This window comes from Diceros bicornis, chromosome 26 (genome assembly GCF_020826845.1).
Source record: "Diceros bicornis minor isolate mBicDic1 chromosome 26, mDicBic1.mat.cur, whole genome shotgun sequence".
Lineage (NCBI taxonomy): Eukaryota > Metazoa > Chordata > Mammalia > Perissodactyla > Rhinocerotidae > Diceros > Diceros bicornis.
Genome location: NC_080765.1, coordinates 19,303,097 through 19,326,963, shown reverse-complemented (window position 1 = coordinate 19,326,963; position 23,867 = coordinate 19,303,097). Strand labels below are relative to the sequence as shown.

The 23,867-nt window shown below is 38.9% G+C and overlaps 1 protein-coding gene across 3 annotated transcripts in view; it reads left to right on the top strand.

Moving 5' to 3' along the window:
- LOC131422336 (S-adenosyl-L-methionine-dependent tRNA 4-demethylwyosine synthase TYW1) overlaps positions 1-23,867 on the top strand; it is a 219,699-nt gene that overhangs the window by 31,166 nt on the left and 164,666 nt on the right. For all 3 annotated transcript variants that reach the window (XM_058569484.1, XM_058569483.1, XM_058569485.1), the window contains 2 exons: positions 5,860-5,977; positions 11,623-11,675. In XM_058569484.1, coding sequence (XP_058425467.1) covers positions 5,860-5,977; positions 11,623-11,675 — 171 coding nt within the window. The remainder of the gene's footprint in view (positions 1-5,859; positions 5,978-11,622; positions 11,676-23,867) is intronic.

Below are 23,867 nucleotides of genomic sequence, written 5' to 3'. Positions count from 1 at the left end.
CTTAGCCTTAGTCCCCTTGTCTGAGAAACATGGCCTGCAGCCTCTGCCTTCCTCACCGAGTTGTCATGAGTCAGATGAGAACATGTATGGGAAAATTCGTTATAATGTCTAAAAGCCTGGCAGATGTCCAAATGAGAAGTAAGTTTGCTTAGACATTTTAAATTTGCTTATACATTTTCCTAGAGTTGGTCATTTATTCTATTTCAGGTTTTCTGCTGTTATAATTAGGACTGATCTGAGACCTTTTTTACTTTTTAAAAATGTATTAATGTTTTCTTTGGTTATATTTTCCTCAAATTGATATACTGGGTCACAGCAAATGTATAATTTTGTGGCTCTTTATGTGGTGAAACTGTCTTAAAACAGGATAGATTTCAGTGTATGAGAGATCTGATTTAGATAGATTTCTGGATGTTTCCACTAGGTTAAGAGAAGATATTTAAAGTTTTATTTGTAGTGGGTGAAGAGTTTGGAATAATTTTTTTTCCAACTTTATTGAGGTATAATTGACAAATAAAAATTGTATATATTTAGGTTGTAGAAAGTGATTTTTTTTAAGGTGTGTAATGTGATTCTTTGATATATGTATACATTGTAAAATGATTACCACAATCAAGTTAACACATCCATAACATCACATAGTTACTGTTTTTTTGTGTGTGTTTTAAGAACACTTAAGATCTAATCTCAGCACATTTCTAGTGTACAATAAGAGTTTGGGATAATTTGAGGGTGCATTCTTTTCTTTGCGTTTTCATCTTATGTCCATTAGAGGGCACTCGAGAAAAAGCACTGACAAAAATTTTGACCATCCATGTAAATTATTTTTTGAAATGGAAAGGTTTTGGACTTTATGAACTTTAGTTGGTTTATGATATTTCAGAATTCTCATTAAAAATCTCTGATAAAATCATTAGATTTGGGGTAAAAATATATAGTTTTTCGAACTTCAGTATGAGATGAAAATAAGCCACCGGTTTTTGTTTTACGTTATTGTTAAGTTGCAGCTAGTTTCCAAATATGTCTTGTGTTTTCGTTTTATATTGGATGTAGTATACTAAACTCAATGGTGGATGTTATTACTGCTTGGCTCTTCTTTTTCATATTTTTTTGGGTCCATTCACATGTATTTCTGAGGTGCTTTCTGCCTGATCATTGTTACATATCACACTGAATTGCCTGAGTTGTTACTGTAGAGGAGGCCCTAGTACTTAAGAGCATCACTTCTAGAGTTGGGCCAAAGCACTCCTGTTGTAAGACCTCTTTTGAATAATACTCTCTAACTTTCATGGATCACACTGTCTCTCAGCTTGTGCGTCAGTGGGCAAGTTATTTCACTCTCTGTGCTTCACTTTTCTCTAAAGTGGGAGATAACAGCAGCAGCAACTGCCTTATTAAGTTGTTATGAAGGTTAAATAAGTTCATCCATCTAAAGCCTTTATTTTATTGCCTGCCACGTAGTATGTACTTGATAACTATTAACTATTATTATATAAGAAGCTGTCTTCAAATGGGATAGTTTTGACTAGTATACCAGAATGGTGTTCTGCCTTTCTCCTTCTGTAGTAAAGTCTAAGACAGTAATTCTAGAGCTGAAGAGAATTTGAAGTGTGGGAGTGATGTCCAAGAAAAAGAGGGCTAAAGTTTGAAACACTGGAAAGTTAGGAAGACAGATTCAGATGCAGAGGGGATGGGTGCTAGGAAGCATGGTACGTTTGGGGAACTTGAAACAGTTTGGTATGTCTAGTCGAGTGCGAGTGGGGGTGTGCAGAGAGGTGAAATAGAGAAGGAAGGCAGGGGCAGGATCCTGGAGGCCTTTTCATGCTCTGTCATGGGGGTGTGAGCTTTATCCTAAAGACCGTGAGAAGCAGTGTGATTTGATTGAATAGGATGAGTAGGCTGGGGATGTGGGGAGAGAGAGTAGTTCCAGTATTGGTTCAGAGTATTAGGGGAAATCAGAGTACACATTGGATTATTTCATTCAGTCCTCACAGTGACCCTGATATCCATACTATTATCTCCACTTTACCGTTTTACAGGGTAGACAGGCTTAGAGAAGTAAACAATTTGTCCGAGGTCAGAGGGCTGGCTGGTAAGTGGTGGGTCAAGCCTGGACTCCATCTCCTTGTTTCACCCCTCTTTGCTATCTCTCCAGGGGGGAAGTTGTTCCCAGAAGGGAAGCTGAAGAGTTGGGGTGGAGAACAAGATGTCAGGAAGAGCCTGGCAATTCTTAGGTTGTTTATTTTCTGTTTCTCTCATATTGCAGTTTGTAAATATAAGGTGGATTGCTACTTTTATTTTTCTGCAGTAAATAAATGTTGCTAAGTGCTCCCTGCAGCATGTTCTGGTTAAGCAGACAAACAGTGATATCAGTATCATTAGTTTTGGAAATAAATGGAGAATGCTTGGTAATTGCTCACCGAAGAAACATTTCAATTTACAGAAGGATCTCAGTGTATCTAGTTCTGATTATAAAGTTGCATAGTACTGCAGTGGAATAACATGAAGCAAGTTCTCCTTTCATAGTTATTTTTAAGGCTTTGAGTTTTTTTTGCAGGGGAGGATTCGCCCTACACTAACATCTGTTGCCAATCTTCCTCCTTTTTCTTCCTTTTTTCCCCCCAAAGCCCCAGTGCGTAGTTGTGTATAGTTATAAGTTCCAGTTCTTCTGTGTGAGCTGCCGCCACAGCATGGCTACTAACAGACGATTGGTGTGGTTCTGCGCCTGGGAATTGAACCTGGGCTGCCGAAGTGGAGTGCACCAAACTTGAACCGCTAGGCCGTTGGGGCTGGCTCAAGGCTTTGAGATTTAATTCACCCAGAAACAAAAGGTGACATCCCTTCAACCCCAAGATACTGCCTTTAAACCAGCCTGATTCACCCATTGTCTGTGTAGCCAGGAGCACTTAATAGTGAGTTCTGGAATTATTTCCTTAAGTCAGGTTATCCAAAATGGAATCACTGGGTCAGAGGAAAACCATTTTAAAGCTCTTGACACACCTGCTCAAACTGCTTTTCAAAAAGTTCAAAAAGCATCCTTAAAACCTAGTATACACAGAAAGCTTTGTATCTTGTTGAAAATTGGTCATTTAAATACTGAGCTATGACAAAAGAGTAGTACATAGGGGATTCCTTTATTAAAGAAATAGGAACCTGCAGAAGTGGGGTTAAATTTCAGCAGCAGGAGTTTTAGTTACACCAGAAGAAGAGTTTTCAGTATTGGAAAGGGATGTAGATATTGGAGACAGGGAGACCATTTAGTTTGACTATTGGGGTCGTTCCTTAGAAGAAGCCAAGGCTGTGGGCAAAAGCAGTGGCATTGTGGATGGAGGGAACCAATCTCTTAGGAATTAAAACTTTAGAACTTGGTCACCCATTGTCAAATGGGGTATACAGGAGAGGGAGGAATCAAGGTTGACCAATTCTGGGATCTTCGTTTATTTCTGCTAAGGCTATGTGACAGCTATTAAAAAATAAATAAAAATATCTAAGTCCTCTGTAGTTGTTGTATTGTTATGTTCTGGGCAAACGTCTGCATTTAGGAGATTAGAATTAGAATTGGAATGGTGCTTTGCATTTCCTTGGGGAGTGTTGGGAACCAGTGTATTTCTTTTTGGCAATGAAGTTGCTGCTGCATGTGGAAGATAGGACTAAACTACCGTAGAGGTAAAGAGTGATAAATGTTGTTTGTCCTGAATACTCAAGACCTTTAATCATAGCCTCTGATCTCTTTCCATATAAACTTTGTGTCTAAATGGTTGAATCTGGAATAGTGACACTCACATTTTATAATAGAAAATTTCTCTAGTTATGGGACATGGACAGTGTTCCATGGCCATCCTTTAAGAGTGTGTTCATTTCATAGGGGTCAGAGTTTTTTTTAAAACCACAAGAGAGTGTCTGTAGAACTCTGAGCACAGTGGCCAGAGGCCAGTGTCGTGGGCTGGCTCCACTTTTGGATTTATGTGGCCTTTGGGGCAAGCAAATAAGCTGATGATGTTTTGGGGTGACAGAGGCTTTCCAGAGCAGATACTGCTGCCTCCTGTCAATTCTTGCACGATTAGTAGGGAATTACAGTAACTCGCTGTAAAATTACTTCAGAGACATTTAAATGCTTCAAGGTCAAGGTTAGTTCATTTTGCTCAATCACAAGACTTCCTTTTAAAGCTCACATCTTTGCTTTTAGGTCTGAAATAGACCAAAAAAAACCAAAGGATTCTTTTATTTTTAAATATTTTAAAATAGTAGCTGGAGGCTTTTAATTTTTTAATAAAATGCCCAGCATTGAATTTATTACTTTTATGATAGATAAGAACAAATGATTGATGTTTGTTTATAATTTTTTTCAGTTCCATCTGGAAATGTGTAGTTGAGAACTCTATTAACAGAAGCAAAATTGTTTATTAACTTTGCATTTTGATTATATTTAGTAATTTGTAATGCTGACTTTTAGGGACAGATAGGACTAACTGTAGGTTTATGTTTCTCATTTGGTACATTTGACTCTCTAAAGTGTCTTTTCACTGACTTCTTATTTCAGAACAAGTCCCTGAAGTAACAGAGAAGGTAGAGAAGTTATCTCTGAATTTCATTGTTTTAACCTTATAACATTTTGTTAAAAATTTTTTATCTGTTTTATTTATAGAGAATTTTGAACATTCACAAAAGTAGACAGAATGATACAGTGAATCCGTGTCACCTATTGCCCAACTTCAAGCATGGGCCATCCTCCCTTTTGTATTAGTTTGATGCAGATCTCAGGCATCATCTCATCTGTGAGGTATTTTCATTTTTAGGTGGAAAGGCTATTACTGTGAGTCCACTCACTGACATTGGCAGTGGGCAGGCACTGAGGGTAGTCTGGGGCTTGGTGGTAGGGCTGCTGCCAAGGAGAGTTATTTTGAATGTCTGCAGCTCTTAGTAAGATCTACTGAGTGTCTCCTCTAAAGGGTAACACACACTTTGTGTGTTGTCTCAAAATTATTAATTGGCACTCTACCATCTTCCAAAAAGACATTGAGATAACTTTAAAAAATATATATATACGTATGATAAGATTTAAAAAAAGGGGAAGAAATCAGTGTAAAGAGTGAATGAGGGTCATCTTGTAATATGAAACCACTTACAGAGAATACAAGACAGGCAGAATGCAAGGCCTTATACAGTGATCAGAGGTGTGTTGCTGAATTTTCTAGTGGCCAAAGTCAAAAGGAAACACAGTCAGTTTTATATTGTGTTTCAGATTTCTTTCTATCACTGAAGACAAATTTTCTCCATTGGATCTTCAAAAGGAGCCATGGAGGTGGAGGTGGAGGTGGTGGAGTAACTTGGTCTCTGAGCAGGCGGCTTCCTGGGCAGCTGAGAGCACTCTTTTGACTTTTTCTGGGGTTTGCCGATGTAATAACCAGCAGTAGCTACAATTTATTGAACTCCTATTATGTGGCAGGCATTGTGCCAGATGATTTTATTTCATTTAATCTTCAACATATTCCTGCTCCATAGATATTACTTTTCTTCTTTTTCAGGTGGGGAAATTGAAATTCAGAGAAATAACTTGCTGAAGTTAGACAGCTGTCTGTACTCAGATTGCTAAAAATATTTGACATCTAGATAAGTGGATTGTTGATTTATGTTTTGTGGGTGTCTGTGTTTGAGTATGTAGTTAACGTTTTTGGGGAAAAAAAAAGACTCTGCTATATCTTTAGATTGTTGTCTGCCTGGAAATGTTGGAGAGAACAGAGTTGTGGGCCATGGTTCGTGATGAACCTTTCTATCCATTCTACGTGTTCCTGATTGTTGTGCTGTTATTTTCATTGTATGTTACCAATTCTGGATTTCATTCTTTTTATTTTAATACAGAGAGAAAAGGAGCAGCAGGAAGAGAAAACTAGTTTGTTCAGGAACACAGCAAAGAATGAAGCCAGTGAAAGAAGAGCTATGATAACTCCTGCTCTCCGAGAAGCCCTTACTAAACAAGGTGAAAGTCCTCAAGAATCGTTGTTATGATACTACACTCTTCTGCATTCTAATTTAATACCTAAAAGAGGAAGCATACATTAGGGATTGCTAAGAGGAAAACAGATGATGAAGTTGCTCTGTAGTTGGCTCAGCAGCTGTGTTACTGTGGAAGCTGTAGCTGTCTGAGGAGTCACTGTCTTGTTTCTGTGGATCACTTATGTGTCAGCTGCCTGGGCCAGCAAATTTCCTCTTTGCTTGGTTTGTTGGGATGTTACTTTACCATCAGTGTGGCTTGGGTATGCAGATAGAACATGCCAGAAGATGGAAAATTAAGAAGGCTGTAGTCGAATGAATGAGTAATAATATTGGTTTCCTGTGGAGGAAAGTAGTCAATTGGGAGTCAATAGACTGACTTCCTTCCCTCCCTCTCTCTTTCTGTATTTATTGAGAACCTTTTATGTGACGTTCTGGCAATGCAGAGAAACATAAGATACAGTATTTCCTTCAAGGAACTCAGCCTATTAGAGGAGACAGATAAGGATATGCAGGTTTTATGTATAATATATATATAAATTATATATAGTATATAAATAATAGATATGCTATATATATAAAATCTGTTTTATAATTAGAGTATTTAGACTATTTAAAGTGGTTTTATGATGGGTTTAAATCTGTCATCTTGCTGTTTGTTTTCTACTTGTCTCATGTGTTCTTCGATTTCTTTTTTCCTGTTTTTCTGCCTTTTAGATTATGATTCTGTTTTATGTTCTTTGTTGGCTTATTAGCTGTGGCACTGTTGTGTTATTTTGCGGTTGCTCGAGGTTCTATGCTGTGCCTCCTTCCCATATCGTAGTGTATCTTTGAGTGGTGGTCCAGCACTTCGTGTACAATAGAAGAACCTTCAATAGTGTACCTCTGATTTCCCCTTCTCCATCTCCATGCAATTGTTATTACACATCTCACTTTTACGTTGTTATTATTTTGGTTTAAGTAGTCAATTATCTATTAAAGATTTAAACAGTTAGAAACAATCTTAAATATTGACTCATGTAGTCACCACTTCTGGGTGCTTTTCATTCCTTGGTGTAGATCTGTGTTCTAACAGTGTTTTCTTTCTGCCTGAAGGACTTCCTTTAGCATTTCTTGTAGTGTGGGTTTGTTGGTGATGAATATTTCAGCTTTTGTATATCTGAACAAGGCTTTATTTTGCCTTCATTTTTGAAGGATATTTTTTGATGGATGTAAAATTGTAGGTTGACAGCTTTTTTCTTTTGCTGTTTTAAAGATGCTACCCCACTGTCCACTCCGTTGCACTGCTTTTGATGAGAGCTTGGCAGTCATCTTTTGTTTGTTCCTTTGAATGTAATGTTTTTTACCCCCTGGCTTCTTTTAAGATTTTTCTCTCAATTACTGATTTTGAGCAATTTAATTACAATGTGTCTCAACGTAGTTTTCTTCATGTTTCTTTTACTTGGGATTTGTTGAGCTTCTTGGTTCTGTGGATTTATAGATTTAATCAAATTCCTACAAATTTTGGTGATTATTTCTTCAAATATTTTTCTGTCACCACCCCCTCCTCATTCTTGGGGATTCCAGTTAACATGTATAATAGGCCACTTGAATTTGACCCACAGCTCACTGATACTCTTTTCATTTTTTAAAATTCTTTTTTCTGTCCCACTTTTCATTTTTGGATAGTTTGTACTGCTGTGTCTTCAAGTTTAATTTAGTAATTTTTTCTTCTCTAATGTCTAATTCTCCATTAATTGTATCCAGTGTATTTTTCAGCTTAGACATTGTAGTTTTCATCTCTAGAAGTTCAGTTTGGGTCTTTTTATATCTTCCATGTCTCTGCTTAACTTTTTGAGCTTATGGAATACAGTTGTTGTAATGTCCTTATCTGCTAACATCTGTGTCATTTCTGGGTCAGTTTTGGTTGCTGAATTATTTTCCACATTATTAGTAGTATTTTCCTATCTGTTTGCATGGTTGGTAATCTTTGATTGGCTGCCAGATCTAATTTTACCTTACTGGGTGCTAGATATTTTTGTATTCCTATAAACATTCTTAAGCTTTGTTCTGGGGTAAAGACAAGTTACTTGGAAACAGTTTGAGCCTTTTAATCTTTCTTTTATGACTTGTTAGGTGAGACCAGAGCTGGCTCAGTATACAGCTAATTATTCCCCACTATTGAGGCAAGACACTTCTGTGTGCTCTGCCAGTGCCCTGTGAATCTTGAGGTTTCCTGTCTGACTGGTAGGAACAGGCACAGTTCCCAGCTGGCCCTGAGCATCAGGGATACCGCAGATGATTCTTTCCCTTCCTTGGGTAGTTTTTCTCTCCCATATGCACTAAGCAGTACTCAGGCAAATACTTATAGGAATCCTCTGCAGACTCTTGAGTTCAATCTCTGTGTAGCTTTTTTCTCTCAGGTACTCAATCCTGCAAACTCGAGCCACGTGGGCTCTCCAGATTCTCGCTTCCATGTCCTCAACTCGAGGAGAACACCGAGCTTTGCTTGGGTTGCCTATCCCTGCTGCACAGCCTGGAAGCTTTTTCAAGGCAGTAAGCTTGGTAATGGTAGGGCCCCTCTTGTTTATTTCCCGTCTCTCTGGGGTCACTGTCCTATGTTGCCTGATGTTTCATGTCTTGAAAACTTGTTTCATATATTTTGTCCATTTTTGGTATTTCAGCTGGGAGAGTAAACCCTCTGTTACTCCATCTTGGTTAGAAGCAGATTCTGCAGTGTGATTTTCAGCAGCTGCATACTATTGGCTTAGCTTGGTGTTGTGGTCAGCTATGGGTCTCTCTATCCTGTACTGTGCAGTTTCTTCCATACCTACCTAAATGCAAAATTTTGTAGAACCCTCTGTATCTTGGGGGGGAGAAAGATATAAAGAACTAGTATAATAGAGTGTGATTTCTCTGATGGTATGAAGAACATATGATATAGGAGTCCAAAAGAAGAGCTAGAATTTTCTCTGGGAATCTTTTAAATGCTTATTCTGTATCTGAGATTAGCTATTAGTTGGACTCAGTTCCGTCTTCAAGTAGATAAGCAGTGCTTTGTTTATTTATATGCAAGATGTTGACATAAATGTAGAAGAGGATAAAAGACAAAGCCCTGTAATTTTGCCACTAGAGACTTGTAATCCAAATTGACATTGTTCCATTAATCATCACACTGTGAATGTGGATGTGTCACCAGCCACCGATCCACTTATGCCATCTTCCAGAATGTATTTCTCCATTTGCCTCATTTGTCTGCAAGTCAAGAGCCTTTTTGTGCAAGAGACTCATGATAATTGTGGCTTATTACTTGAAGCCTCATGAGAAACTTTATTAAATGCTTTCTGAAATCAGAATGTTCTACTTGTTTGCTCTACTAGTTTGTTAAAAAAAGGAAATGTGAGGGGCTGGCCTGGTGGCACAAGCAGTTGGATGCGTGCGCCCCGCTGTGGTGGCCCGGGGTTTGCCGGTTCGGATCCCGGGCATGCACTGACGCTCCGCTTGGCGGGCCATGCTGTGGCAGCGTACCATGTAGAGCAGAGGAAGATGGGCATGGATGTTAGCCCAGGGCCCGTCTTCCTCAGCAAAAAAAGGAGGAGTTTTGGCAGATGTTAGCTCAGGGCTGATCTTCCTCATAAAAAAAAAAAAAAAAGGAAATGTGATTACTTTGGCATGGCTTTTCTATGCTTTTCATGGCTTATATGGCTCAAAAATTTTAAATGATAGGTTGTGAAGTGGTGCTGAGGATTCATGTTAGGTTGTAGTTCCTAGGATTTGATTTTTCCACTCTTTTGGGTAATATTTCTTTATTTTATTCTTCTGTTGCCCATCTGACTCTTCATCCTTTTTCAAAGATTACTGATGAGAGTTCTGCAGTCATTCATTTGAAATATATTGTTACTTGCTTTTGCTTTATGGCCTGGCATATGGTTCATCTTTTTTTTTTTTTTTTTATAATTTTATTTATTTATTTTTTTCCCCCAAAGCCCCAGTAGATAGTTGTATGTCATAGCTGCACATCCTTCCAGTTGCTGTATGTGGGACGCGGCCTCAGCATGGCCGGAGAAGGGGTGCATCGGTGCGCGCCCGGGATCCGAACCCGGGCCGCCAGCAGTGGAGCACGCACACTCAACCGCTAAGCCATGGGGCCGGCCCCTGGTTCATCTTTTTAAAAAAATTATTTTATTAAGGTCATATTGGATTATAACATTGTATAAATTTCAGGTGTACATTATTATATATCAGTTTCTGTATAGACTGCATGTTGCTCACCATCAATAGGTTAGTTTTTATCTGTCACTGTACATATGTACCCCTTTACCCCTTTTACCCTCCCCGCCTGCCCCTCTGGTAATCAGTAATCTGTTCTCCCTATCCATGTGTTTGTTTATCTTACACATATGAGTGAGATCATACGGTGTTTGTCTTTCCCTGTCTGGCTTATTTCACTTAGCATAATACCCTCAAGGTCCATCCATGTTGTTGCAGATGGCACGATTTTGTCTTTTTATGGCTGAGTAGTATTCCATTGTATATATTTACCACATCTTCTTTATCCATTCATCCATTGATGGACAGTGGGGTTGCTTCCACATCTTGGCTGTTGTGAATAATGCTGCACTGAACACAGGGATGTATAAATCTCTTTGAGTTGTTGATTTCATGTTCTTTGGATAAGTACCCATTAGTGGGATAGCTGGATCATATGGTATTTCTATTTTTAATTTTTTGAGAAATCTCCATACTGTTTTCCATAGTGGCTGCATCAGTTTGCATTCCCACCAGCAGTGTATGAGAGTTCCCTTTTCTCCACATCCTCTCCAACATTTGTTGTTTCTTGTCTTGTTAGTTATAGCCATTCTGATGGGTGTAAGGTGATATCTCATTGTAGTTTTGATTTGCGTTTCCCTAATAATTAGTGATGTTGAACATCTTTTCGTGTGCCTGTTGGCCATCTGTATATCTTCGGTTCATTTTTATAAATGTTCGTTGGGTCCTTGAAAAGCATGTGCGTTCTGGGGGCCGGCCTGGTGGCACGAGCAGTTAAGTGTGCGCATTCCACTGCGGCGGCCCAGGGTTCGCTGGTTCAGATCCCGGGTGTGCACCGACACACTGCTTGGCAAGCCATGCTGTGGCGGCATCCCATATAAAGTGGAGGAAGATAGGCACAGATGTTAGCCCAGGGCCAGTCTCCCTCAGCAAAAAAAAGAGGAGGATTGGCAGATGTTAGCACAGGGCTGATCTCCTCACAAAAAAAAAAGGAAAAAAAAAAAAGAAAAGCATGTGCGTTCTGTAGTTGAGTGTAGTGCTCTCTATGTATCCTTGATCAAGTTTTCTGTGTTGCTCAGATCTTGGAGCTCTACTGAGTTTTGGTCCATGAGATCTGTTAGATGCTGAGAGATGTTAAAATCTCTTTCTCTGATTTTCGATTAGCCTCTTGTTTCTTTATGTATTTTGAGTCTCTTATTAGATGCATACACGTTTTAAATTATTTTATCATCCTAGTAAATTAACGTTTTAATGTTTTTTGCCACTGGGTTGTTGCCTACCATTATTTAAGCAGAGAAAAATGATTTTGCTACAGTTTTATAATCATCTTTTGATATAAGGCTTTGAATCAATTCAATTTTGTGTTCTCTTTTTTCCATTCAGGTTATCAGTTAATTGGGAGCCACTCTGGGGTGAAGCTTTGCAGGTGGACAAAGGTATTTGTTTTTATTCAAATGTTATTTCTGTTTTATGCAACTTTTGTATGGCTATTATATGCAATCAATGAATTTTACTGTTTTAAAGGTATAATTTACATTTAATAAAATGTAATGATTTTGAATGAATTTCTTAAATGAGTTCAGCAAATTTTGATGGATGTAGAAAACCCTTATCCACCACCTGACTTAAAATATAACTATTTTCCTCACCCCGATAAGTTCACTTGTGCCCATTGCTAGTCAATACCAGTCCCCCACAGCCAGGCAACAGTTGTTCTAGTTGCTATCACTGTAGGTTAGTTTTGCCTGTTCTAGAATTTCATATGAATGGAATCATATAGTTTTTTGCAAGTGGCTTCTTAAACTCAACATAATGTTTATGAGATTCATCCATGTTGTAGTATGTATTAGTGGTTCATTCTTTTTTTTTTTTTTTGTGAGGAGATCAACCCTGTGCTAACATCTGCCAATCCTCCTCTCTCTTTTTGTGCTGAGGAAGACTGGCCCTGGGCTAACGTCCATGCCCATCTTCCTCCACTTTATATGGGACACCGCCACAGCATGGCTTGCCAAACAGTGCATCGGTGCACGCCCGGGATCCGAACCGGTGAACCCCGGGCCACTGCAGTGGAGCGCGCGCACTTAACTGCTTGCGCCACCGGGCCGGCCCCAGTGATTCATTCTTTTTTATTGCTGAGTACTATTCAATAGTATGAACGTACTACAGTTTTTAAGCTATTGATAGACATTTGGGTTGTTTTCAGTTTTTGGCTATCCTGAATAAAACTGCTATGAACTTTTTTCTACAATGCTTTTTTGTGACTGTATGTTTCAATTTCCTTTGGGTACATAACTAGGAGTGGAATTGCTAGGTCATAGGGTAGGTATATATTTAATTTTATAAGAAACTCCCAACCTGTTTTCAGGGTGGTTGTACTATTTTATACTTGCCTCAGGAATTTATGCAAGTTCCAGCTGCTACATATTCTCACCATCACGTGGTCTTGCTAGTCTTTTTAATCTTAGCCATTCTAATGAGTGTGAAGTTGTATCATTGTGGTTTTAATTTGCATATTGCTGATGATGAGGAACACCTTTTCATGTGCATATTGGCCATTCGTATTTGTGAAGTGTCTGTTCAAATCTGTTATCCAAATTGGGTTGTTTGACTTTATATTATTGATTTGTAGGAGTTCTTTATATATTATGGATATGAATCTTTTGCCTAATGTGCATTGTGAATATTTTCTCCTAGTCTGTGGCTTCCTTTTTCATTTCTGTAATGGTATCTTTTGAAGTTTTTAATTTGAATAAAGTCCAATTTATCATTTTTTCTTTTATGGTTAATGCTTTTTGTATATTAAGAAATCTCTGCCCACTTCAAAGTCACAAAGATATTCTGTGTTTTCTTCTGGAAGCTTCATATATAGTTTTAATTTTTATATTTAAGTCTATTACTCATCTTGAATTAATTTTTATGAATGGTGAGAGGTAAGGGTCGAGATTTGTTCCTTCCCACCCCCTCACCCTCCTTTATGGATATTCAGGTGTTTTAGCACCATTTGTTGAAAAAAGACTTTCCTCTTACCATTGAATTAGTTTTAGACCTTTGTAGAAAATCATTCAACTATATATGGGTAGGCCTATTTCTGGACTCTTCTTATTCTGTTCCATTGATGTGTTTGTCTATCCTTATGCCACTACCACATTGTCTTGATTACTATAGCTTTGTAATAAGTCTGAAATCATGCAGTGTAAGTTCTCTGTCTTGGTTTTTTTATTTCCGAGATTGTTTCCACTCTTCTGGATACTTTGCGTTATTTAAATTTTAATATAAATTTTAAGAATTTATAAATTCGTAGAATCAGCCTGTGAATTTCTATTGTATGTATTTGTTCTGTTTTCTTAGATTCTGTCTTTGTCTGTTTGACATCCATTTATCACAGGGCCAATTACATTAACTATATTTTCTTATTTTCTGTATTCTTGTTGCCTTGGCATTTGGGGGCCTCCGGGAGAGAGTGTCCCTCCCTGGGCTAGCTAATTCCTCAAGATAACAGCTTGCCCAAACGTGCCTTTCATATGCAAACCAACCAATCCTGAATCTGTAGTCTTCAGCTACCTCCTTATCTAACTCTCTCACACACTAAGCCAATATAGTCCCTGCTCTAAATCATCCCAGAGCCAGGTACCAGACAACAAGAGATAGCCCTTGTAGCCCAAAGCCTGCATGAATTACTCAAACTGGCCAGTCTTACATTGTTTACCCTGCCCTGCCTTGCCTTTCCTGAGGAAAACTCAAAAAAGGCTCTGGTTTAAGAATTTATAAATTCTTAAATTCTCACTCCTCTCTCTGCGTCCTGAAGAAACCTGGTGCTCCTCCGGCATCCTGTGTGGCATGGCGTGCCTCCTCTTGGGAAATCTAAGTGGTAATATATTCGTCTTTCAGTGCCATTGGTCTCTCCATGTCGGCACTCAGTCACCTCCACAAATTAAAATCCTATGTGTACAAATAAGATAGCATTTTTTAATAGCTTTATTGAGATGTAATTTACATATCATACAATGCACCCATTTAAAGTGTGCGGTTCAATAGTTTTTAGTATATCCACAGGGCTGTGCAACCATTATCACAATCTAATTTTAGAACATTTTTGTCCTTTCTAAAAGAAGTCATGTACCCATTAACAGTCAATCTCCATTCTCCTTCCTCTCTCCAGCTCTAAGGAATCGTTAATTTACTTACTGTCTCTATAAATTTGCCTAATCTAGACCTTCTGTATAAATGGAATCGTACAATACGTGGCCTTTTGTGTCTGACTTCTCTCGTTTAGCATAATGTTTTCAAGGTACATCCGTATTGTAGTATATGTCCGTATTCCATTTCTTTTTATGACCAGCAGTATGCCATGTATAGATATATCACATTTTGTTTATCCAGTCATCAGTTGATGGACATTTGGTTTGCTTCCACTTTTTGGATATTGTGCATAATGCTTCTATGAACATTACTATATGTTCCAGTTTGTATGTGGACATATGTTTTCATGTGCTTTGGTGATATACCTACAGGTGGAATTGCTCGGGCATGATAACTCGGTGTTTAAATCATTTGAGGAACTCCAAAACTGTTTTCCAAAGTGGCTGTACTGTTTTATTTTCCATTCCCACCTACAGTGTACAAGGGTTCCAATTTCTCCACAACCTTGCTAGCATTTGTTATGGTTTGTTTTTTTGATTATAGCTGTTAGTGGGTGTGAAATGGTTATCTTGTAGTGGTTTTGATTTGCATTTCCCTTAATGACAAATGTATTTGACCATGTATTCCTTTACTTATTGGCCATTTGTCTATCTTCTTTGGAGAAATGTCTATTCAAATCTTTTGCCATTTTAAAATTGGGTTATTTGCCTTTTTACTATTGAGTTGTAAGAGTTGATTATTTATTTTAGATACTGGATCTTTATCACACGTGTGGTTGGACTCTTCTGCTGCTGTTTGTGGCTGCATCACCAGAAGCTGAATTGCTGCAGGCCTCCAGTAATTTAGCTCCTGGTGATGCAGGACCTCTAATCCTGTCTTCCAGACCTTTTCCAGCCTGTCCTGTCCCTGGCAACGTTCCCCATAAAGAACTATTCTCATTGCGGTTTTGGTTCGCTCAAACCTGACAGTTGTAAATAAACCAACCTTTCTTCTCTAGTCATGCTTGACTTTTTTACATTCTTTATTCCTGGTCTTAAAAATTTCTATCCTAGGTTCACGCTTTACCTCCTACTATCTGTCTTTTACTTTCCATTTCTTTGTGTCCCTATCATCATGACTCCTGCCTCTTCTTGTACCAGCCTTTTCTGTTGTGCCTGCTTGTCCTGGCAGGAAACATCCTTTTGTCTTTATCTTTCTCCTGGAATGCCCCTGCCCTCAATGCCATAATCCACAGCTGACCTCTGCTTGGTGCCTCAGCTGCCTTGATGGCCCTCCCTGATGGAGAGCCTGCTTCTCCAGCCCCTGTTGTTTTCAGAATATCATATCTTCTCAGCATTTCTCTGTTGCATCCTTTTAGTGCCATCTACTCCCTAGGCCTGCTGCTGTTATTTGTGGATATCTGAGAAACTTCTTCCTTTTTTACCTCTATTCCTTTGCCTTCATCCTTAGGGGCATGAACATTCCAGCTGATGACAATTCTGGTACCTTCTGTCATTCAGCATATTCTTGTGCTCAGCTGTCTGTTTTTTCAACCCTTCTAACATTTCATATTTGTTTCTTCCAATCTAGTGATTTTCAGTAATGTCAGACTCAACGCCTTCTGCTTAAAACCAGTATTTTCTAACATCCTTTACTATTGTTGGATTAAATTTACGGATTTATAAATATAAGCTCACATACATAATTTAAAAAAAAATCAGTGTTCTGCTCTAGCTATAATATAAAGAGAGGAAAAAGGAAATACTTTATTTTAAAGTAGTTTATATTTCTGTACGAAATGCTCAGACAGTACTACATTAGAAGGCATAATGAAACAGCTACTTGCACCTACTTATAATGGATAAGATTATATTTAAGAGAAGTAAACAGATGAGAAGTTATTCTGTACAAGAAGTAATAACAACGTAGACTTATATATGATAACAAAAAGAGAAATAATCCTAATTGAAGTAGGGCTAACATGCCAGCAAGCTATAGACTATCAAAATGGAAAAAAGGGAAAGTAGGATGTACTTGCAAATGAGTGGGGTCTCATTTGTAAGTGTTGAATCAGAACAATTTCCTATGTTATAACTTGGGAGGAGTAGTGATGAATTGTCATAGAAAATATATCTCCTGTCTTGAAATTACATATCTTGTTGAGATCTACATTCTGTCTTTAATTTGTAACAAAACTTTGAAAACCATATCCTTTAAGTGACAATGGGAATAGAGGATGGATTGGAAACAGAAATGGTAGTAAGAGTGGCTGAGAGAAGTGTGGTGGACCTCTGGTGACAGTTCCAGAGTAATATTTAAAAATGACAGGCCATCCCAAAATAAACAATTCCAATTTCAAATCATTATTGCAAGACAAATTTCTCATCATTGTGCTATAAAAATTAGCAATATATAGAACGACCATAATTTTTTTTTTTTTTAAAGATTTTATTTATTTATTTTTTCCCCCCAAAGCCCCAGTAGATAGTTGTGTGTCATAGCTGCACATCCTTCTAGTTGCTGTATGTGGGACGCGGCCTCAGCATGGCCAGAGAAGCAGCGCGTCGGTGCGAGCCCGGGATCCGAACCCGGGTCGCCAGCAGTGGAGCGCGCTCACTTAACCACTAAGCCACGGGGCCGGCCCAAGAACGACCATAATTTTTAAAGCAACGTTTGTTAGTGAAAATCCTGCATTTCATATGTCTGTTAATTTATTTGGTTCTAAGTCTACCAGAAGCATCTCAAATCTCTTCTGTAATGTATTTGTAGGTGACATCTACAGATTAAAACATGGAGACAGGTATTTTGTTGGTGACTTAAATACTAGAAACAGTATTGCTTTTTGTGGCATGATTTTTCAAAATGGTAAAATTTCTTGTAAAAGTTTTGCATAAAAGACAGTATTCTCTTCCCTTAGTTTACATGGTAGCTGCATTCCTGGAAAATTCAGTGCGTGGTAAAATTGTGCAGAAAATATTTTATTTGCAAAATGAAGTTAGAGTCTAGGCTTAGATAATTATCATCAGGTTTTTCGCAAGTATGGAGGTCTGGTGAATCATTTGAAAGGAAGTGGACTATAGGACACTTTTTTTTTTTTTTTTGCATGGGACTATCCTGAGCATTGCAGGAGATGTGAAACCCTTGGCCCCATGTGCTTATTGCCAGTAGTGCCTCCTAACCATTGTGATAACAAAAATATTTCCACAGATTTCCAAAATACTCCCAGAGGGTGATGTTGACCCCATTGAGAACCTCTGCCTCAATCCGTTTTCTCTACCACCCGGGAAGTCCAGGTCATCCTCTTGAACAATGCAGCTAGTTTATTCCCCCTCAACTTCCAGTGAACCTCCCCACTCTACTTCCTCTGCCCAATTTAACTCACATTTACCAGAGTAATCTCTGAAGTACAGTTCTCATCTAGCTACTCCCTTCTCAGAAGCCTTTAGTTGCTCTCCATTACTTCTCACTCAACATATCCCTTTGGGTTTGTACTAGGCATCTTGAATTTAACATGTCATAACTGAATTCCTGGTTTCTTCTCCTAAATCTGTTCCCCAGTCTTCACTCTATCAGTTAACGGAACTCTATCCTTACAGTTGCTCGGGCCAAAAACCTGGGAGTTGTTTTTGCTCTTCTGTTTTTCTTCCTCTCCCATATCTATTCCATGAGCAAATCTTCTTTTCAAAATATATCTAGAATGCAACTGGTTTTCACCACTTAATTGCTATGCTTTGGGCCAAGTCCCTGTCGTATGTCCCTTATATTATTTCAGTGATCTCCTAACTGCTTTTCCTGGTTCCACTCTTGTTGCCCTCCACTGTCTGTTCCCTACACAGCAGCCAGATAGATCAGATCATGTCACTTTTTTACTCAGAATCTCCAGAGCTTCCCGACTCGCTCAGAATACAAGCATAAGTCCTCACAGCAGCCTCCAAGGCCCCATGATCCGCTCTTCCATCCTTCAGTCCAGCTGCCGTAGCCTTCTGGCTCTTCCCCGAGTACGCTGAGCCCAGACTCTCCCCAGCTTTCCCGCCTCTGTCCATTCTCTTAGATCTCCGCTGAGAGCGCCTCTGTCAGAGAAGCTTTCCCTTGACCACCTTATACAAAACAACAAAATAATAACCTTCCCTCTTATCCCCTTACGCTGCTTGAAAGACACTGCTTGGAATTTCTCCATAGCACTTATTACCACTTAATAGATTATATCTTTGTTTATTTTCTGTCTCCTCACTTGCCCTCTCAGCCCTCCTCAACTTAAGAGTCTTTGTTTTTCTTTCTAATACTGAGAAAAGAGCCTGGGCATGTAATGATTACTTAGAAAGAATTAATAGAATAAAGGCCTGATCCCAAGGAGGATCCTCCTCAGTATAATTCTGACCTGCTTGTTAAACTTTACTTTCTGTTTTAACCTTCGTACATTGTATGCTGCTTCTCTTCCGCACTCTAATCTCCACCTGACCAAATCCTACCCGTCTGTATCAGGAAAACAGAAACCACTTTGGGTATTTCAGCAAGAACAGATTTAATAAAGTAAATTAACTAAATGCTTATAAAGCCGTTGAAAGGCCTGGGGTAGTGAAGGTCAGAGAGAACTGCTTCTGGCTTTGAGAAAATCGAAAAGTGCTGGACTCACAGGACACTGCTTCGAGTGACCTGAGCTGCTGGCAGCATTAAAGCGAATGTTTCCCAGGAGCTCGCTTGGAAGCTGCTGCTGACTTGATGTTTGCTGTACGCCCTTGTGTCTGCCAGCTGCTGCCAGGGAGCAGTAATAGTTTCTCCTTTCTTGCCTTCTAAATCTTGCATAAGTGCCTCTTATTGGTGGAGTCTAAATCATAACCTTTCAGACAAGGGAATCTGAGAGATAGGGTGTTAGGGCTTCTAGTCCCTGCTTAGAAGGGCAGACAGGGGACTGAACACAACACAGTCGACCTCTTTGGGCACTCAGCATCTATACACACCCTTCTACCTGTATTTACATTTTCAAACAATAATATAAACAAAACATTTGCTTCTGCCTGACCTGTTGAAATTTTTACTCATACAAGGGAGGATGTATCACTCTCTCCCTTTAAAAGGGAAAATACTCTTTTGAGATCCTGTACCTAAGGATGAAATTATAAGGTTAACTACCACTGACCCATCTTATATAAAACAGTTGGAGGAGAGGGGAAAAAATTATATATATCAAAGCAAGGAAGACAATATGCATAGTTATAACTATCCTCATATTTGCACCTGGTCACGTGGTCGTAGTTGTATTCATAACTTCCTTCTTCCACTAGCCAGGTCACATTTCCTTTGTGCTCTGTCAGTACCTCCGTTTGATGGTTCCTTACCAGGTGAGTGATCCAGTCTCAATGAAGAGTGAGCCAGTAGTGGGCCCTCCTGCAATCTTTTCTTAACTTTATTACTACTGTACGTGGGAGTGTTAAGAGATGCCCCAGAGATTGCCTTGGTTCCTGACAAAATTTTTGATTCTGTGACATGAGGAGCTCAGGAGCCAGGTGATTGTGTTAATTGTCAAGAACTGTGGAGGGTCTGCTATTTTACCCGACTTGCAAGCTAACAAGTTAGCCCGGCAGAGTTTCACAGGTGTTGGCAGGGGACACAAGACTCTTGGGTCAAAGTCAAAGTACAGCAGGCAGCTTGAGCTTCACGTTCACATTGGTTCCCTTGCCCCCCGGATACTATGAAGGTGATGTGGAGGTGGGCGCAGGGGAATGCTGGACACAGAGTGGATTTATGTTACAGCTGAGGAACCCTGAGCTTAGGAGACCCCCAATCTTGTAAGAGGGCTGCTTGCAAACCTTCCCAACCTTTAGCTGGGATCGGCAGACATTATCTTTATTATGCTGGTCAGGAAACATATCTGCCCTCTACACTAGAGGGAGACACTCTGTCTTCCAAGCCTGTTTGCTCTACAAACATCCTTGAAAAGATAGTCTGGAACTAAAGCTGATCTAGGAGATGCAGAACCACCATGGAGAATTGTCCATTAACAGAACTTCCTTGAAATCTGGTGGAATCATTCTTCCCTTAGGAACCTGTAAACAGGAGTCAGTGTTCTGGGGATGGAAGGCAGCAATGGAGTGAGTGGTATATTGGTGGTCGTAGTGAGAGGAGCCACACCTACATCCATCTCTTTAGCTCTGTCCAGTAGGACTTTCTGCCGTGATGGGAATGTTCTATATCTGCACTATACAGTACAGTATACTAACCGTATACCTAACACCTAATGTGATATGTAATGCTTGATACTTAACCACATACCTGCTACTAACCATCTGTGGCTATTGAACACTTGAAATGTGGCTAGTATGACTAAGGAATTGAGTTTTAAATTTTATTTAATTTTAATTTATTTAAATTTAAATTTAAATAGCCATAACAGGAAGTAACTATTGACTACTCTTGATTCCAAAGCTCTTTTTCAGCATCTCTCTGAAAGCAGTTGTCAGTTTCTTCCTCATAACACAAATGTTATGCATATGCCTCATTGCCCCATTGGGATATATATTCTGATTCATTTAAAAAGTAACCTTTTATTATTGCAGAAACACTATCTGTGTATTGTAGAAAATGAGAAAATTTAGACTCATAAAAGTAACAAGGTAAAATATTATATTTCCATCATAGCAAAATCAGCACTAACACCTTAATGCATATGCTTTCTGTGTGTGTATGTGCATTTTAACCTGAATGAGATCATACTGTATATACTATTTTATAACCGGTTTTTTCAGGCAGTGAATCTCCAGTTTCCTTTTCAGTAAATCTTCATCTCATATAATACCCAGAACATATTTAGATTTCCTGAATTGACCCCAAAAGACCATTATAACTGGTTTGTCTTTGCATTTCATCTGATTATGTCTAAGTCTCTTTTATAATCAAGCCCAGTCTTTTTTTATTTTTTGTTAAGTGACACTGATTTGTTTAAGAGACTAGGCCGGTTTTGCATAATATCCAACATCTGAGTGAGGTCTTCTTGGATGTGCAGCCCCGCCAAGCTCCTTCTGAATACAGCTGCATGAGTGACCTCAGCACACACCACAGGGAGTAGAAAGACCACCCAGCTGAACCGCACAATTAATAGAGAAAATAAGATTGCTGTAGTATTGAGCCACGGAGTTTAAGGGCAGTGTGTTATACAACAGCAGGTACCTGAACCAGATGATATTGGCTACTTATAAAGAAGTGGTCATGGTTTGCTGCTGATGTGGTGGGTGTTAAAGATCTGTTTGGTGGGGAAAACAGTCATAGTGAGGAATGACAAAGCTTGAACTGCTGAAAGCTCTGAGCTAAAGCAACTCTCATGGTATAGATATTTAGATGAGCATGCTGAGTGAAGCACAGGAAGTGTGATTTTTTTTTTTCTTTTCTCAGTGCTGTATCAAGGAGTATTTGCCTGAAAGGTTAAGGGCTTGGCAAGCGTTCTGTCAGATGCTTTGTGGCTTTGCCATCTTTCTTTTCTTTCTTTTCTTTTTTTTGCTGGGAAAGATTCACCCTGAGCTACCATCTGTTGCCAATCTTCCTCTCTCTCTTTTCCCTCTCCAAACCTGGGCCACTGAAGTGGAGTGCACCGAGCTTTAATCACTAGGCCATCAGGACTGCCTCACGATCTTCCTTTCCTAGACCTCTGTCATCTGAATGGAATCCTGGAGTAGGAGATTCTTTCAGCCAGAAAAACATGACTTTGAACATACTATTGGAGGAAGACTTGCCTTTTTGATGGTCACTTAATTTAATTGACAGTCTATTTTCCTATCCTGACCATTGCAGTGTCCTAGTCTTGAAAATAAATATATTTATCATAAATATATATGTGTATTTATATATAGCATATATAGCTCATATATAGCATATATATAGTGTATATATGCACATATATAACATATATAGCATATATATATGCACATATATACCATATATATAGCATATATCATTTTTGATACAGCATTTTTACTTTTCATTATGAATGTGGCTTTATTACTGTTCAGTAACAGTAGTAATATAGAAAATCACAAGGACTACAGAAGTCATAGGGAGTAGGAGAAATGGAATTGTGATACCACTACACTACTGTCAGTCATTCAGCAAATATTGAATGCTTTCTATGCACCTAGAGATAATATGGAAGGTAATAGGGATATGAAGGAGGCCTGCCCTCATTGAATTTATAATTCAGCTTGGTGAAAAGGTCCCTCTCCTGTCTTTACTTTCTATGTAGTTTCCTGTTTCCTCCTCCACACCCCCAAATAAAACTCCAGGAAACCCAAACCCAGATCAGAAGTTGATTTGATACTAGTCATTTTATATCCCTGCTGATTTTCTGTCTACTTGTTCTGTCTGTTACTTAGAAGGGAGTGTTGAAGACTCCAACTCTTAATTGTGGATTTGCCCATTTCTCATTTCAGTTCTATCAGTTTTTCCTCATGTGCTTTGAAACTCTGATGTTAGGTACGTACACATTTAGGATTCTTATGTCTTCCTGGTGAGGCTGCCCTTTTATCATTATGTAATGAGTCCTTGTTCAGAAGTTGACCCTCCCAGCTTTCCTTTGGTTAGTGCTTGTATATTATACTTTTCCCCATTGTTTTGCCTTAACTTCCTTTAGCATTCCTCTTAGAGGAGGTCTGCTGGCAGTGAATTCTTAGTTTTTCTTTACAGATACCTAAGAGTATCTGTTATTTTGCTTTCATTCTTTGTTTTTGCTGTGTATTGGATTTTGGATTGACATCTTTTCTTTCCGTAGTTTAAAGATGTTGCTCCATTGTCTTCTGGCCTTTGTGGTTTCTGATGAGAAATTCTCAGTAATTCATATCATTGTTCCCTTACTTTGAGTTCTGCTAGAACACGATAAATTGGGGCAGGAGAGTGTCTATAGGTCTTATTGAAATGCCGGGCCACAAGTAAGCGATCAAAAAGCACGTTGTCAGCACTTGAGAATCGTGTAAAGTAGAGTGCATGGTGATGAATTATGCAGGTAGCAGTTGGAAAAGCTCTCACATTCTGGTGAAATGTAAGGTCAGACAGAGCTTAAACTTGTGGCCTCATATTTGGTGAGAAGATTCACAAACTTGTGGATGTTGCTGTTTCAAGTTTATGATTCAAATTTTGTCCTTAACAGAATTACTTTTAATAATTACTTTAAAATAACACGTGTTTTGTAAAAAGTAAGAAAAATATAGCAAATAAAATAAAAATTATATTCCACCTTGCAGAAATTTTGCTGTATTTCCTTTCCAACCTTTTTTTTTTTTTTTCATGAGGAAGAATAGCCTTGAGCTAACATCCGTTGCCAATCCTCTTTTTGCTGAGCAAGATGGGGCCTGGACTAACATCCGTGCCCATATTCCTCTACTTTATATGGGACGCTGCCACAGCATGACTTCATAGGTGGTGCGTAGGTCTGTGCCTGGGATCCGAATCCGCAAACCCTGGGCCACTGAAGTGGAGTGCGAGAACTTAACTGCTGTGCCACTGGGCTGGCCCCTCCGATCCTCCTC